Raw genomic sequence first — 17,340 nt, forward strand, 5'->3', positions numbered from 1 at the left:
AACAATAAAGAAGATAAACCCAGACAGCCTGGGAAAACAACTGATTTATCCCTGGCCCTCAGTCTCCTCATCTGTAAAATGGGGAGATAACAATACCCACTTTATTTATTTATTTATTTTTGGGAGACAGAGTCTTACTGTGTTGCCCTCGTTAGAGTGGCATGGCGTCACAGCTCACAGCAACCTCAAACTCTTGGGCTTAAGAGATTCTCTTGCCTCAGCCTCCCAAGTAGCTAGAACTACAGGTGCCCGCCACAAATGCCAGGCTATTTTTGTTATTGTTGTTGTAGTTGTCATTGTTGTTTAGTGGGCCCAGGTGGGTTCAAACCCAGTGTATGTGGCCGGTGCCCTAGCCACTGAGCTACAGGTGCCAAGCCACAATACCCACTTTAGAAGGTTGAGATTTAAATGTCATAACAAATATGAAAGGTCCAGCACACAACCAGCATAAACTAGGTGTTCAAGCTATGACAGCTGTTACTACTGTTACTATTCCTCCTAGTAAAAACGAATGTTTTCTTTTTTTTTTTAATTTTATTTATTTATTTATTTTTGAGACAGAGTCTCACTATGTCACCCTCAGCAGAGTGCTGTGGTGTCACAGCTCACAGCAACCTCAAACTCCTGGGCTCAAGCGATTCTCCTGCCTCAGCCTCCCAAGTAGCTGGAACTACAGGCGCCCGCCACAACGTCCAGCTATGTTTTTGGTTGTAGTTGTCATTGTTTTAGCTGGCCTGAGCCAGGCTCAAACCCGCCAGCTCCAGTGCATGTGGCTGGAGCTCTACTCACTGAGCTATGGGCACTGAGTCACAACGAATGTTTTAAATACCATCATAAAGACTAGTTAAATAAATTAAAGCACATGTACAAAAAGTGTCATACAAAAGAAAGAAACTTATCTATTAATATGGACTAATCACTAAGATGTATCTTCAAGGGGAAAAGGACAAGGTATACACGTTATGCTACCATGGAAAGAAGTGAGTGGTGATTGTAGCATGGTTTGAAAAAAGCAGCCGTAAGACATTTGGGGACATCTGAGATAATATAAACATAGACTAGCTAGCGGAAGATGTCAGGGAACTATTATTCATTTTCTTGGTTACAATAACAGTAGGACACAGTCCTTACTTTTAGGAGCTGTATGCTGAAATATGTGGCAAAGAGTCACAATCTCTACAATCTACTTTCAAACAATTCAGCAAAAACAAACAAACAAAAACCCATATGTACATATGTGTACATATATACACATACGTATCCATCACATATACATGTAATTATGACAAAGTGTTAATGGTGTTGAATCTAAGTGCTGGGTTTATGTATTCATTATATTATTCTTTTAATTTTTCTGAATGTTTGAAATTGGAGGAATTGGAGACAATATACACACTTGGTGGTATATTGCCCATTTTCGGCAGGTACACAAAAAACTGGAAATACCAGATGCTTCCAGGAAGAAAACTGGACAAAAGAAGAAGGAACACTTTTCACTATAAACCCTTTGCCACCTTTTTATTTTTGCACCATATAAATGTATTATTTACTAGGACAAAATAAAATTGTAAAGAAAAAATGCCATGACATATTTCTATAGTGCTTTATCCATTCCTGAATGTCTGTACTGAGATGCTCATTTGATCGTTACAGCTCAAAGATGAGTCACCATCCTGCTGACATAGCTGACCTGTGACTGACTGTGTTCCCTTGTCCCACATCAGGACACCTCTACAATCTTCCTCCCAATTTTTCCCGTTCCCTTCAACCACCTTTCCAATCCGACCCAGACTTCCTATTGCTCTTCCCAACCTGGATAAGAGAGTGCTCTATCTATGCCATTTATGTATATTAAATATTTTTTCCTGAAAATCCAATGTCATAAAAAATAATGAAACATTTCATTATTTTATGCAGAAATTTAAGTATTTGGATCACAGACTAAAAGTCAGACAATGTGAATATAATGTTTTATATGGGGTGAACACACTTCCATTAACTGGTCTTGCTCACTGTAGTTCAAGAGCTGACAAGAGTGTTCTTACCGTATGTCCTGCCTCGCTTTACCACACTCTACCTTGGGGAGAATTTCCTTGAGAACCTGTGTTTGTGGGGCAACTTGATCAAGTTAGCTACAAACAGATGCTTATGTTTACTACACTTATGAATCCAGGCAGCTGAAGCAATCAGGAAATGGGGAAAGGCTTTAGGAAGGACTTGCCAAGGGAAAACTTGTTTAGTTGCATAAGTGCACTCTTGCTCTCTCCCTTCCCTTCTTCCCTTCTCCTCCCATCCTCCATGAAAGCCATGGACTTGTGCACAGGTTGTGGGCCTCACCACTTCCACTCTCTGTCCAGAAACCCAAAGGCAAGCTTAACAACATGATCCAACGCAGAGCCCTCTGCTTCCTTTCCTTTCAGTTAATCTACACAATGAACTGCTTAAAACTACACTACAAGCTCCTCAGGATTCCCGCCCCCCTCCCCCCCCGCAGCCTTATTCACTGCTGTATCACCAGGCCCAGCACAGTCCCAGGCACCAGGAGCCTGCTGACAGGGGCTGTACACTGGGTGGTCCTCCTCCCTGCATCTGGAAGAGGCCACCTCTCAGGCCCTTTTGACTGCTGCCCATGTCTTCTATGGTGCTCTCTTTCACTTTCTCACCAAGCTTCCCTTCTCTAAGAAGGGTGCCTCCTCTCTAGAGTAGGCCAACCCCCTGGAGAAAGCATTCCTGAAGGTAATAAGGAAGTCCCAGGAGAAACCCTCCTCTATGCCCCTGCAAAAAGCCAGAGAGGTCTGCAATGGTACCCAGTTTTTACCAAGGGGCTCCCTTCCCGGTGTAATACAGGAGAGAGATCAAGGTTCATACCCAGAAGCAATTATAAGCTTAGAGGACTAGGTACCCCTGCAACACATGCCATCCTTAACAGTGTCAAGGTTCTTTTATTTATTTATTTATTTGTTTGTTTGTTTGAGACACAGTCTCATTTTGTTGCCTTATTTATTTGTTTACAGAGTCTCATTTTGTTGCCTTCAATAGAATGCGTGGTGTCATAGCTCACAGCAACCTCAAACTCTCTGGGCTCAAGTGATCCTCTTGCCTCAGCCTCCTGAGTAGCTGGCACTATAGGCATCCACCACAATGCCTAGCTAGTTTTTCTATTTTTAGTAGAGACAGGATCTCACTCTTGCTCAGGCTGGTCTTGAACTCCTGAGTTCAAGCAACCAACCTGCCTTGGCCTCCCAGAGTGCTAGGGTTATAGGCATGAGCCACTGTGCCCAGCCCTTAGAACAATTTCAAACCATTGCATGTAACCAGCCCCCAAGAAGCCCTACTGAAGCCTCCCCTCCTTGGAGGGCCTCACACTTACCATGAGCATGCAGAAGTCAGGCAAATGGCCAGTCATGCCAAAGACAGTGGTCTTCAAGTACTTCTCATGGCCAGCCAAATCGATGAAAGTAATAACCTTAGTGGACTTCTCACAGATCTTTGTCCACTCTAGGCTGCCACCGTGGCTGTCAGGCTTGTTCACCACATTGCCTTGGCTGTCAAAGCCCAGAATGTCGTTCCCCACACTGCTGGTGCGCCCAGATTCAATCTCATGTTTGTGGCGGAAGAGTTTCTGACGGGCAAAGCCTCGGCCATTGTCCAGCTCCCCATGTGTCAGGACCCCCAGAAGCGTGCTTTTGCCGGCATCCACGTTGCCCACTACTGCCACCCTGCATGTACATGAACCCATACATCCATGTGAGAGTCAGTGGGTAAGAGAAGTAAGAGACAACTCAGAACCCTGTAACGGGATCCATGAGTCCAGGCTCGCCCCAAGCCCCTCCTACCCACAGAAGAGCACATTGAGAATGTTCCTGGAACTGTATCCAGGGAGTAGAAAGAGTTATTCAGGACCTGGGCTCCCACAGTGACCATCTCTCTTAACTCCCACTACCTTCCCCACACTGCCAGGAAGAGCCCCAACGCTACAAGAGGCACAAAAGGCCTCTGCCATCGCCCTGGTTTCCAGCTTCACAGGCTGACAGGAAAGTAAATGCAGCCCACAGAACGGATGACTGGCCCCTCTCCCACTCCTCCCAAAGGGAAATATTTAGGGACGGGCCAGTGTAGAAATAGAGAATGGAGCTATCATGTTCCTGGATGCCTTAGGAAAAGAAAGGAAGGGAAGGGGGGTACTCCCACTCCAAGCGTCACAGGCTCAATCACCTGCTCTGTGAAGAATGGGGATCCCTGAACTGACCTGAAGCCTCCTCACCTGACCTCCAGGAAGTCATTGTCTCCAACTCGTTTCCGGACCAAATAATCACGAACCCGGCCCCCAGCTTCTTGACGTTCCCGCAGGAGGATGACGTCAGCCTCTATCTGTTCTGCCATGCTCTTCACTGTGGCATAGGAGGCCTCCATGTCAGCTTCGCTCAGCCCATACTCAGTCCCATCTGGTGATCAAAGCCCAGACATCAGCAGGAGAGGTGGTCCTGACCAATAAGCCACCCAGTCAACCCCTCCTAACAAAGGCCCTGCTGGACACTAGAAAGAAACACAATGCTTTCTAGCTGAAAAAAAAACTTGGATACACATAGAATTAAAGCATGATAGTGCCACAGGCTTACCCATCAAGCAGGGCATTCATTAATTCATTCAACAACAATCACTGAGGCTCTCCTAGGTATTATGCCAAGCCTCATGCTGGGTACTGGGACCTACAGGTGCCCCTAGCAAGCTCACAGCCCAGCAGGAGAAGAGAGACAGGAAATTAATTAATTGCAATACAGCTCAAGTATGTGCTATAGAAATGTGCACAGAGAACATAAAGCACTGCCTAGGGGAGCTGAGGATAGCTCTGCCTAGTGCCAAGGCTAAGCTGGGTCTCCAGGTGTGAGAAATGAGCCTGCAGAGGAAGGAGGAAGGACGTCCTAGCCAGAGGGCAAAGCATGGAGCGTGGCAGACTGTGGCGTGTTCAAAGACCAGGAAGCAGCTCAGCATGTTGGGGGAACAGAATGCGTAATGTGTGTGTGTGGGGGGGGGGGCAGACAAGAGGTGGAAGTGGGTACAGCAGATGGATAATAGACAGCAGCAAGGCACCTTTTGTGGCCGTGAGAAGTCTGGAGGGTTCGGGAGGAAGCAAAGGGATCAGACCACTGTGGGTTAGACAGATCTAGGCAGCAGGAGAGGGTACGGTGGCCAGCAAGGGACCAGGAAGGGGGAGCCCAGTTGGGAGTAACTCTAATAATCTAGGCAAGAGATAATGAGGATAGGAAGATGGAGGAAAATGGGGAAGGATTTAAGAATTATTTTAGAGATAGATTTTGTTTGTTTGTTTGTTTGTTTGTTTTTTGTAGAGACAGAGTCTCACTTTATGGCCCTTGGTAGAGTGCCGTGGCCTCACACAGCTCACAGCAACCTCCAACTCCTGGGCTTAAGCGATTCTCTTGCCTCAGCCTCCCAAGTCGCTGGGACTACAGGCACCCGCCACAACGCCCAGCTATCTTTTGGCTGCAGTTTGGCCGGGGCCGGGTCTGAACCCACCACCCTCGGTATGTGGGGCCGGCGCCCTACCGACTGAGCCACAGGCGCCGCCCTTAGAGATAGATTTTTAATTGAGGTGGTTCAGGTGAAATGTCCCAATAAGCAGCTGGAAAATGAGTTTGAGCTCAGGATGAGGAAAGCAGTCACATGGAAGAAAGGATCAATCAATCAGTTATTGAGTACCCCATCAGGTGCTTTCTAAATTTTCAGATTTAATCCCCACATCACTGCCTCAGCCATTCCCCCTGCTGTCCTGACTCCAAGAGCACCCTGTTCCTTTCCTAGGTTAATCTAGGCAACCCTCTTCTCTTTCACCAACTCCAAAGATCTCACAGCACCAAGTATTCTTTTTTTTTTGAGACAGAGCCTCAAGCTGTTACCCTGGGTAGAGTGCCGTGGCCTCACAGCTCACAGCAACCTCCAACTCCTGGGTTTAAGCAATTCTCTTGCCTCCGCCTCTCAAGTAGCTGGGACTACAAGCGCCCACCACAACACTCGGCTATTTTTTTTTTTTTTGGTTGCAGCCATCATTGTTGTTTGGCGGGCCCGGGCTGGATTCGAACCCACCAGCTCAGGTATATGTGGCTGGCGCCTTAGCTGCTTGAGCTACAGGTGCTGAGCCAGCACAAAGTATTCTTTTGTTGTTGTTGTTGTTTTTGGCTGAGGCTGGGTTTGAACCCACTACCTCCAGCATATGGGACCAGAGCCCTACCCCTTTGAGCCACAGGCACCGCCCTAGCACAAAGTATTCTTATCTTCTCTTCCTGCCCCTCCAAATAAGCTCAAGCTTCTAAACTATGGAAAGGAAAACCACCCTCTGCCTTGGCTCTGAGTATCTGCAGAGCTGCCATCTCCTCTTTTTGCCACCAAACATCTGAGGCACAATCGGCACATCATCTCCCCCCACCTACCCCGTTAGAATGTGCTGATTCGAGGAAAGACTGCAGTTTTCACAAAATTACAAGTGGCCTTCTAACCACTCTTTGCTTGACCCCAACAGTACTCCACACTGCTGGCCACCCTGCTGCCTTTCCTTCCCAGGTCCCTCCCTCCCACTCTGCTCAGCCATCACCTGCCCACTCCTGGTGCCTCCCCTCCTCTGTCTCCCTTTTGTCCCTGAATGCCGGTCTTCTCCAGTAGTCTATCAGTGGCTCTCTTCTCTTTCTATGGCTTCATTTCTAGAATGACCCTATTCCCAGAGCACCAGACTTAATTTCCAATTGCTTGGATAACTCCTAGAAATCTAACATCCAAGCCTAAACACCACCTACCCTTTAAACAACAGCACAAAACCTAACATTAAGAAAACATTTTAGGCCGGGCACGGTGGCTCACACCTGTAATTGTAGCACTCTGGGAGGCCGAGGTGGGTGGATTGCTTGAGCTCAAGAGTTTGAGACCAGCCTGAGTAAAAGCGAGACCCCATCTCTACTACAATAGAAAAACTGAGGCAAGAAGATCGCTTGAGCCTAGGAGTTGGAGGTTGCTGTGAGCTATGACGCCATGGTACTCTACCCAGGTCAACAGCTTTAGACCCTGTTTCAAAAAAAAAAAAAAGAAAGAAAGCATTTTAAGGCCTGGCACCGTGGCTCACGCCTATAATCCCAACACTCTGGGAGACTGAGGCAGGCAGACTGCTTGAGCTCAGAAGTTTGAGACCCAGTCTGAGCAACAGCAAGACTGTCTTTTTTTATTTGTTTTTGTTTTTTGCAGTTTTGGCTGGGGCCAGGCTCGAACCTGCCACTCCCGCTACATGGGGCTGGCGCCCTACTCCTTGAGTGACAGGCACCGCCCAAGACCCTGTCTCTTAAAAAGAATAATAAAATAGGCTCGGTGCCTGTAGCTCACATACACTGAGACTGACAGGTTTGAACCCAGCCCAGGCCTGCCAAACAATGACAACTACAACAAAAAAATAGCCAGGCACTGTTGTGGGCACCTGTAGTCCCAGCTACCTGGGAGACTGAGGCAAGAGGATCTCTTGAGACCAAAAGTTTGAGGTTGCTGTGAGCTGTGAGCTGTGACACAACGGCATTCTACATAGGGCGACAGAGAGATTGTCTCAGAAAAAAAAAAAAAGAAAAGAAAGCATTTTAGTTCTCACTGTAACCCTGTGAGGTAGGTATTACTGTTCCCTTCTAATAGAAGGATAAATGGAACCCAGGGAAGGCTGGGAGGGAACAGAGGGGCCGTGTGGACCAAGGTCTTTGTATTTCAAACCTAGCGCCTCTCCTCTAGCAAGGCTCTTTCTACCGCCTGACCAGTTCCTCCTCTTACTGTCCCTGTTTGTGACAACAACAATACCATCCTTCCAGGCTCGTCAGTCTAATCCTACAGATTCTAACATTCTATCTTGCCCTTTTTCTCTGCTGTTTACCCTTTTTGCCAAACCAAAGCCACCAGCCTGATTCAGGCCCTTATTCTACCCTAACTGCCACAATAGACTCTTAACTGGCTGAGCAAATCTCGTCTCTATTCTCTCCAACCATCCTACATGGACTCCCCCACAGGTAAGAGCCTATATAAAGTACCTCTCTGATGGTGTATGTCCACGTCAAAGCCTCCGAATGGCTTCCCAGGCCCAACAGCCTCCCCCACTTATTCCACATCGCCTCCCTGTTCTTCTCTTGTAAACTTATCCCAGTACAAGTGGATAGGTCCCATACACATCCCCCCCTCACCCTCAGGATTCCCTGCACAGTCCTACCTCTACACCTTTGCTCATGAATTTCCTGTCCTAGAAAGCCCTCCAGTGTACCTCCTGCTGACACAATAGTGTACTATTCAGGCCCACACATGCATGCATCTCCCTTACGTCATTTGCCATGAACTACCCAGTGTACAGTACCTCGGATACTTGTCCTCCTTCCTACCATACGTAAGCATCTTCACGACACAGACCACAACTCAACAATTCCTTGATGCCCCATGAGGGATGCCTTTCCTATATCAAGTCCTCAAATGTTTGTAAAATGTAAAACAATTTAACAAAGAGGGAGTGGCAGGGCTGGGGAGTTTCTAAATGCATGGCCAAATGAGCTCTGAAAAGCTTTTGGGTTAGACAAGGGCTATCGGAATTGCTCCTGAGAAGGCTGGCTAACTTCTTGCCTGACTGCTCCCCAGTTCTATCCAACCTCCCCTGCTTCTGTGCTTTCAGGTCCTGCTCCACACCAGGGGCCAGCGTCAAGGTCACCTTGTCCATCAGGGCTCTCCGTCAGTCACATTACCCTTCTCCAGCATGCATTGCATTCCTCACTCTGTAGGAGTGAAGACAAAGGCTGAGGAGAAAAGCCGCAGAGGTCCAATTACTAAAGGCCACATACTCTGCCATGCCCTACCCTAATCAGATTTCTGTCCTGCTAGCTCACTTACCTTTCCTACATGCGTTCTCAGGTTCAATGTGCTGCAAAGGCTCCCCAGACTTCTAGGACAACAGTTTAACCTTTTTGGCACTGGCATTCAAGGACCCTCAAGATCCGGGGCCTATCTCCCTGTCCAGCCTCCCGCCTGCCACTCTCAACCTCACATTCTCCATTCCTCTCTTACTGGACTACTTCTGGTCCACCAAATATTCCAGACCTCATGATTTTATGCATGCGGTTCTCTCTGCCCACTCACTACTGCCTCCGTTTACCTAGAAAACTCCTGCTCATTCTTTAGAATCAATCCAAGGGGTGGGTGCCCTGTGAAGCCTTTCCTGACTCCCCCACAAAGACTTAACATTCTTCCTAGGTTTCCTGAACTTCTAATACAGTACCCTATTCTTAGAAAGTCATGACTTTGGCCAGGCGAGGTGGCTCACGCCTGTAATCCCAGCACTCTGGGAGGCTGAAGCAGGAGGATTACTTGAGCTCAGGAGTTCGAGACAAGCCTGAGCTAGAGAGAGACCCTGTCTCTAAAAAATAGCCAGGCATTGTGGCAGGTACCTGTAGCTCCAGCTACTAGGGAGGCTGAGGCAAGAGAATCATTTGCACCCAAGAGTTTGAAGTTGCTGTGAGCTATGACACCATGGCACTCAACCCCAGGGTGACTGAGTAAGACTCTGTCCAAAAAAAAAAAAAAAAAGTCATGATTTAGAATTTGAGAAATGAACAAGGTTCCCTTTGAAAGAAATCACATAGTCTATCAACTATAACCTGAGACCCTTAAAAAACTATGGCAAGTACCAACACTAGTTAACATTTATATAGTGCTTGCTATATACCAAGTGATTTTCTTTTTTTTTGTTTTTTGAGACAGAGTCTCACTTTGTCACCCTTGGTAAGGGGCCGGGGTGTCATAGCTCAAAGCAACCTCAAACTCTTGGGCTCAAGCAATTGATTCTCTTATCTCAGGCTCCCAAGTAGCTGGGACTACAGGTGCTCTCCACAATGCCTGGCTATTTTTTTTTTTTTTTGTAGAGACAGAGTCTCACTTTATGGCCCTCGGTAGAGTGCCATGGCATCACACAGCTCACAGCAACCTCCAACTCCTGGGCTTGAGCGATTCTCTTGCCTCAGCCTCCCGAGTAGCTGGGACTACAGGCGCCCGCCACAACACCCAGCTATTTTTTTTTTGGTTGCAGTTCAGCCGGGGCCGGGTTTGAACCCGCCACCCTCAGTATATGGGGCCGGCGCCTTACCGACTGAGCCACAGGCACCGCCTGATGCCTGGCTATTTTTAAAGACAAGGTCTCGCTCTGGCTCAGGCTCGTCTCCAACCAGTGAGCTCAGGCAATCCAACCGCCTTAGCCTCCCAAGTGCTAGGATTACAGGTGTGAGCCACCAGGCCCAGACAAGTGATTTTCTTGAATTCTCACTTAATCTTCACTTATTACACCAAGGGATAAATTCTATTATTATCTCTAATGGAAGACAAGGAAAAGAGTTAGTAGGTAAATCAGGCCTGCCCGGCCATGCCTGTAGCTCAGTGGCTGGAGCGCCAGCCACATACACTGGAGCTGGCAGGTTCGAACCCAGCCTGTGCCTGCCAAACAACAATGACAACTACAACCAAAAAATAGTGGCGCGTTGTGGCAGGCGCCTGTAGTCCCAGCTACTTGGGAGGTTGAGGCAAGAGAATTGCTTGAACCCAAGCCGGGCGTTGTGGCGGGCGCCTGTAGTCCCAGCTACTTGGGAGGTTGAGGCAAGAGAATTGCTTGAACCCAAGCCAGGCGTTGTGGCGGGCGCCTGTAGTTCCAGCTACTCCGGAGGCTGAGGCAAGAGAATCGCTTAAGCCCAGGAGTTGGAGGTTGCTGTGTGAGCTGTGTGAGGCCACGGCACTCTACCGAGGGCCATAAAGTGAGACTCTGTCTCTACCAAAAAAAAAAAAGAATTGCTTAAACCCAAGAGTTTGAGGTTGCTGCGAGCTGTGATACCACAGCACTCTATCCAGGGTGACATAGTGAGACTCTGTCTCAAAAATAAATAAATAATAAAATAAAATAACCTTAAATTAAGCATATATACTTAAAGAGCACATTCTTCTGCAATGCTTAGACTTTTTCAATATTTCATTTATCTGTACAAAATTTCTCTAAAGTAGTATGGGGAAGGTATCATTGTTCCCATTTTACAGGGAAGGACATGACAAACAGAGGTGACGCCCCAAGGAAATCAGTGATGAAATCGACCCTTGGAGGCCTTACATCTGTGTTAGTCCTCTGTTTGATGTTCCAACTCGTTTTACTAGTTATGATCTCTTTCTACTTCTAAAGAATTTCAGCAAGAAGGAGTCATTATGAAATCTAATGGCATCCAGTTGGTAGATGCAAGGACAATGCTTGGGTATGTAGATGTGTTAATGAACGTCTGACATCTTCTTATGCTTTGCCATGGGTTAATTAGTTGTGAGTACCAAGACTAGGTCAAATTCACAGCATCCACATAAAGGCTAAGGGGAAAAGGGGAGTCTTAAAAATCTGGATCTGTAAAGAACAGTTGCAACACTTGTCAAAACTGACCTATACATCGTTTCTCAAGTGGTTCATCTTATTACAGCAAGCCAGATGTGCACCAGACATCAAAGCTTTCAAAAGACTACCAAAGATCTCCTACTCACCAAAATGGAATGGCTTTTTCTAAACCTGACACTCATTGCTGCTTCTGTAGCACTTGACAATGCTAATTAACTCCTTTTCTTGACATGCAACCTCTTGGTTTGCCTATCTTTCTGACCATGCATGCTTTCTTTTAGAAGATAAGACCTACAACGTGGGAGGTGGCAGCAAGGATGGGATGAAAGGGATAAGTATGAAAGATATGTAAGGCCTATAATTTAAGGATAGATGTGTAAGGAAGGCATAGTTGTATCTGGAGATCAAACCCTTCTTCCTTCTATCACTCTTGTTAGTATTTCCAAATACTTGTAACTGAGGTTATTTGTATATACGCCATCTTTCTTCCTTGGGGCAGGGACCAGATTTCAAGTATCCAAAAGAGCTCTGCAACAGTATCAACCCTCAGAAGATACTTAATGTTTTAAAAACACACACACACACACACACACAAAAGAAGAAAGAAAAAAGAGATGATAATGTAATGTGTAAGTGTCAAATAGTTAAAAAATAATTTTGAGATTTCCTCAACTATAACTACAAAAGAATTATTACCTGTCTTTACAAAGCCTACTTTCAGCAAAGAAAATGGTTCCTTTAATGATGCATCTAGGCACACCCTGAGCTCCCTACAAAGATGTGCTAGCATGGGCTAAATTCATGATCATTAACAATCCCAGCTGTCATTTCAACAAAGATAATGTCATAATAAAGACGAGGAAAAGTAGGCCTTATATTGAGGCTAGAAGTGACCAGAAAAGAGAAAAAAAATAAAATAAAAAGCCTATAATATAATCTGAGATTCTGTCTGGGGGTTGTCTTCTTCAAAACAGAGGTTCCATTACAATAAACAGGTTGGAGAACAACAACCAGTCCCTTCCAGAATAGTTACAAGCCTATGTGTCTGTCAGGATCCAGTGGGAAAAAAAGAGGACCTCTGTCATCACAGTTATCTAGATTAAATGATCAGTGTGGTCTGGGACAAGGAGCCTGACTAAAGAGAGGAATTCTAAGCATTTTTTTCTTTGATGATATTGAGAAGAATCATAGAGGTCTCTGTTAAGCAGAAAATAAGTAGCAATGGGATCTGTGAACAGAGCATGGAAGGGAAGATTTGGAGCTGCCCAGGGCAGGCTTACTTCTAGACCTAACTGATTGGTTCTACTACCTTAGACAAGAAGTTCCTCTGCTTTGTGCATCATTTCCTTTTTTGCAAACAGAGTATGGGAGGTAGAAAGGAAGCATCTGTAAAACTGCTGGGAAAGTGAATCTTTAAATCAAGTATATTATAACCACTAAGGTGGGAATTAACATTCACTCTGTTATTTTGATGTTCTCCAAACAGTTATACAGATACTAAAGAATCATTGCAACTGAGATATATGAGTAAAAAGTTGAAAAAGGGAAAACATACTCTAAATAATTTTTTTAAAATAAGTGAAAGGGAAACTATGCTCACCTGATCCCTGCCCAATGACATATATGGTCTCTCCGCATCCCTCGTCCATCCTCTCCCACATCTGCCGAAGTAGGCTGTCATACTGCTCTGATGTAGGGCTCACTAGAACCAGCTAGAAAAGAAACCAACAGCCTTAAGACCACACTTACTAAAATTGCCCCACAGCCAAAGCTGATCAATAGCCTGACCAAAGACCCTGACAGAACCCCGCAGCGCCCTAATCTAAAATAGCCTTGCAGCCCCCTCATATCCTTTCTCCCTCTCCTTAAATAGCCTTTGGAGTCTAAAGCCTGGTACGAGTTATATGATATACTAAAATGCACATGTCTCAGCCACAACCCACAATAAAGAGGGTGTGAGCAACCACCTCCTGCTGCTTAACAGGAGGGGCAGGATCCAAACTGAGAAACTAGCACTGAGGGTAGAAATGGAAGAGCAGTGCTTTACACCTTACATGCCAAAGTCTACCTGCAGCTGGCATGTGGAAGCTCAAAGGACAGAGATCTCATGGCACTGTGCCCTCTATTCACAGGCCAATGGCCCTTTTGAATAACAAAAGAAATCTATTATGGCTCGGCGCCTGTGGCTCAAGCAGGTTAAGACACCAGCCACATACACCTGAGCTGGCGGGTTCGAATTCAGCCCGGGCCCGCCAAACAACAATGATGGCTGCAACCAAAAAATAGCCGGGTGCTGTGGCAGGCACCTGTGGTCCCAGCTACTTTGGAGGCTGAGGCAAGAGAATCGCTTAGGCCCAGGAGTTGGAGGTTGCTGTGAGCAGTGATGCCACAGTACTCTACCCAGGGCCATAGCTTGAGGCTCAGTCTCAAAAAAAAAAGAAAGGAAGAAACAAAAGAAATCTATTCTATTGTATCTTAGCTATCTCGATTACTTGAGAATGAGCTCAGTACCCGTAGCTCAGTGAGTAAGGGTGCCAGCCACATACAGTGAGAGTGGTGGGTTCGAGCCCAGCCTGGGCCTACTAAACAAAAATGACAACTGCAACAAAAACTAGCTAGGGGTTGTGGCGGGCGCCTGTAGTGCCCGCTACTTGGGAGGCAGAGGCAAGAGAATCGCTTAAGCCCAACAGTTGAAGGTTCCTGTGAGCTGTGACACCACAGCACTCTACTGAGGGCGACATAGTGAGACTGTCTCAAAAAAAAAAAAAAGAAAGAAAGAAAGAAAATTGTCTGCACAACTCATCTTCATCAACAAACACCATCACCACTAAGGTGAATATCAGCACCAGCACTTTGCAAATTTCTGCTAATAACATTCAACTATCCACCACTTATTAGAGATAGCCATTTACCAATAGGCATGTCAGACCCCATTCTCTAACCACTCCCGTGCAACCTTGGACAAAGAACTTAACCTCTGAGTCTCAGTTTTTCAATCTGCAAAATGAAAATAATACTACCTCCATCCTATGGCCACTGTAAAGACCAGATATAATAACATGTAAAGCATCCAGTCCACACCTCAAAATGGTAACTACAAAGTTTTCTTCACCCAATCATTTCTAGAAAAACTTCCTTGGATGAAATTAGCCACATTGTTCACTGTTTCTTCCTTTGGAAGCTCCTGGAGCCTTAGGTTCTCACATTTAAGTGTAGTAAGTGAATAAACTTCTAGCTTCTAATCTTTTACTCAGGAAACAATCTATTCAACCCATCCCTTCTCTCCCTCCACACCATCAGTTCTTCCTCTCAATACCATCCGTGTTTTTATACATATTGTTTCTCAATTTCAACATTGTGAGGACTTCCCCAGCTATATGATGAAGTAATACTTCCCAATCTGGGAACACTAAATAAGTCAGTCAGGAAATGAAGGTACTACCCTGGTTTGCATCTCTGCCCTGCAAGTTCCTACTGTGTTTCTTCAGCACCTTGACTGGGTACTGACACCCAGCTCCTGTGCTTTTAAATCAGGTGCATAATCTTATCACCTCCTTCAGGGATTGTAATTGTAACTTGGATGCTGGGTCTTTTACATTTCCCCTGACCAGCTGGCCCTCTCTTCGAGCCCGGTCATCCTCATAATAGCACTAGAGGCACCAGACAGGACCCCTGTGACAAGGAGCTGGGTGGCTTCTACGTGCTCAGCTGAGAGTGCAGGGAAAATGAGCAGCTGAAAAGAGTGCAGTTTGCTTAGGTTGCAAAGAAAGTTCTCTCCACTTTAATGCCAAGTTTCATGCAATTTTGCCACCATGAACAAGGAAAAGCCATAAACATTTCTGTGATATGTCATAAATATTTAGAGAGTTTGGATAAACTCTCTCTGGGAGCTACTCTGCAACAGGTAGGAGGAGGTGGTATCAACGTTCTACCTTACATCTGCTGCTATTTAATCTGCACAGGGAATTATCAGCTATCCGTTCACTTCCAGTATTAACATTTTGACAATGCATCTGTACTTCCTTAAAATGAGGTTATTTGAGAACTGAGAGGTTAAGAAACTTTCCCAAGGTCACAGAGCCCTTTAATGGCAGGGCAGGAAAGGGAACCCAGCCCTGTGTGACTCCCAAGTCGGCGTTCTTCTTCAAGCGATGTCAGCGTTAAGCATCTTCAAAACACCAGTGATATTTTCTACTTACTTTTTCTATTCCCCACAATGCCAAGCAGATGGTGAGCCCTTCTTCATTCTTGCCTACCTTGTCGACAGCTCAGAAGACACGATTTTAAATTTCCTTTATTATTCCACTCATACAAGATTAGGTTCCACTCTCAGAATGGCGAGGTTATGGGTCCTGTCCACTTTCCTTTTTGTTTTGAGTGGACTCACAAAGTAGACATTCCCTGACATCCTTGTCCCCAGCTGAGCGACTACTTTGTTTCCTCTCCTGAGTGTGGGAAGAGGCGCGGCTGCCACCCCTCCTGCGACCTCCCACTACCTGTCTTCCCGAGCATCCCGCCCGCTGCCCAAGCCACTTGGATCCTCAGCTGTCCCGCGCGGCCCGGGGAGAGGACCACTCTCGATCTCTGGGTTCCTTACCAGGGGAAACCGGAGGAAGCGGGAGGGGCTCGGCGCGGGGACTAGGACCGCGCAGAGCGCTGCCGGCGTCGGGCGCCCCCGTTCCACGTGGCGGAGTCGAGGGGCTGCCATCTCCGTGGGAGCCGGGAGGGCAGGAGGCCGTGTTGGGGCCGCGGGGGAACTAGGCAGCAGCGGAGGACTCTGGGGGCGCCCCTAGCGCTGCAAGCCCCAGTTCATCCCGGAGACCCGCAGGTGGGCGAACTCGGCCCAGTTCCCCCTCGCCCCGCCCTCTCTCGCGGACCGGCCAGCCGCTGGCCCCGCCGTCGCCGAGGAGAAGGCTCGGCCCGCCGCCCACCTCCCCTCAGTGCCCGCCGCCGCCGCCGCCGCCTCCAGGGCCTACCTTGCTGGTGAGGTCCAGCTCCGGCTCGCCATTGAGCGCCTCGCCGTCTTCGCTGCAGTCCGAGTCGAAGCCGCCGTGGAGTCGGGCGGCGGCCGCCGCGGCCCTGGCCGCCCCCGGGGAGCTGGGCTCGGGGGCGAACATTGAGGCCGGAACCGGCGAGTCCATCGGAGAGCGACTCCGCTCTGCCGCCATCTTTAATAACTTAGGCTAATTCGCAGCCGGCTTCCCTGCCTCCCTGGCTCATTTGACTAATATATGCGTGGCCCCGCCCCCCGTATCAGAATAATTTATGCGAAGCTTCTCCAGGCGCTTACGATGCGACACGTATTTTTAGCTAAGAAACCATCGACTAGGTTCCTCGGCTGCCAATCGCTGTAGCCCTCTCAAGAACCTGATGAATAATTAATGAGGCCCAAACCCCAACAACAAATGTCTGAGACGTCACGCGCCTGGATCCTATCTTGGAGGAGGGCAGTACCGAGTCCACGCTACCAGCCCTGGAGCCTTTCCACCTACCGGAGCGGAGTATGAGTGACACAGCAGCTATCCAATGAGGAGCGAAATGCGCATGATGTCTCTCCTCACCGCCCGCTCTGTTCGTTTCCAGAGGCATTGCTCAGTTTCCAAATCCTACTGCAAAACTGTGGGCGCCAAGAGCCTTCCAATGACGGACGCCGGTAGGACCCAATCTAGTCATCGGGTAGGTGCCGCGCCTCGGCCATCGCCCACGAAGATAGTAAATTGCAAAATGAGCCTCCTGCTCGATTCAGTGACGGAGGCAGTCGCTGGAACACCGGTGTCCGACGTGCTGGCATGCTTCAGGCAAACTTAATAGGAGGATCAATGCTGTATTATTCCAAGAACTGTAATACTATAGCAGCCAGAGCGAGGCAAAAATTAAATGCTGACCTTAGGGAAAATTCTCCATTCACTGCT

General features: G+C 47.3%; 1 protein-coding gene across 1 annotated transcript in view; it reads right to left on the reverse strand.

Annotated features, from left to right (window-relative positions):
- The window catches only part of GTPBP1 (GTP binding protein 1), a 34,806-nt gene extending 17,982 nt beyond the window's left edge, over positions 1 to 16,824 (reverse strand). Inside the window, exons 1-4 of the mRNA XM_053582650.1 lie at positions 16,405 to 16,824; positions 13,029 to 13,140; positions 4,265 to 4,445; positions 3,371 to 3,719 (exon numbers count right to left, since the gene is read on the reverse strand). Coding sequence (XP_053438625.1) covers positions 3,371 to 3,719; positions 4,265 to 4,445; positions 13,029 to 13,140; positions 16,405 to 16,596 — 834 coding nt within the window. The 5' untranslated portion in view covers positions 16,597 to 16,824. The remainder of the gene's footprint in view (positions 1 to 3,370; positions 3,720 to 4,264; positions 4,446 to 13,028; positions 13,141 to 16,404) is intronic.
- Between the last annotated feature and the right edge of the window lie 516 nt (positions 16,825 to 17,340).

Source organism: Nycticebus coucang, chromosome 3 (assembly GCF_027406575.1).
Source record: "Nycticebus coucang isolate mNycCou1 chromosome 3, mNycCou1.pri, whole genome shotgun sequence".
Lineage (NCBI taxonomy): Eukaryota > Metazoa > Chordata > Mammalia > Primates > Lorisidae > Nycticebus > Nycticebus coucang.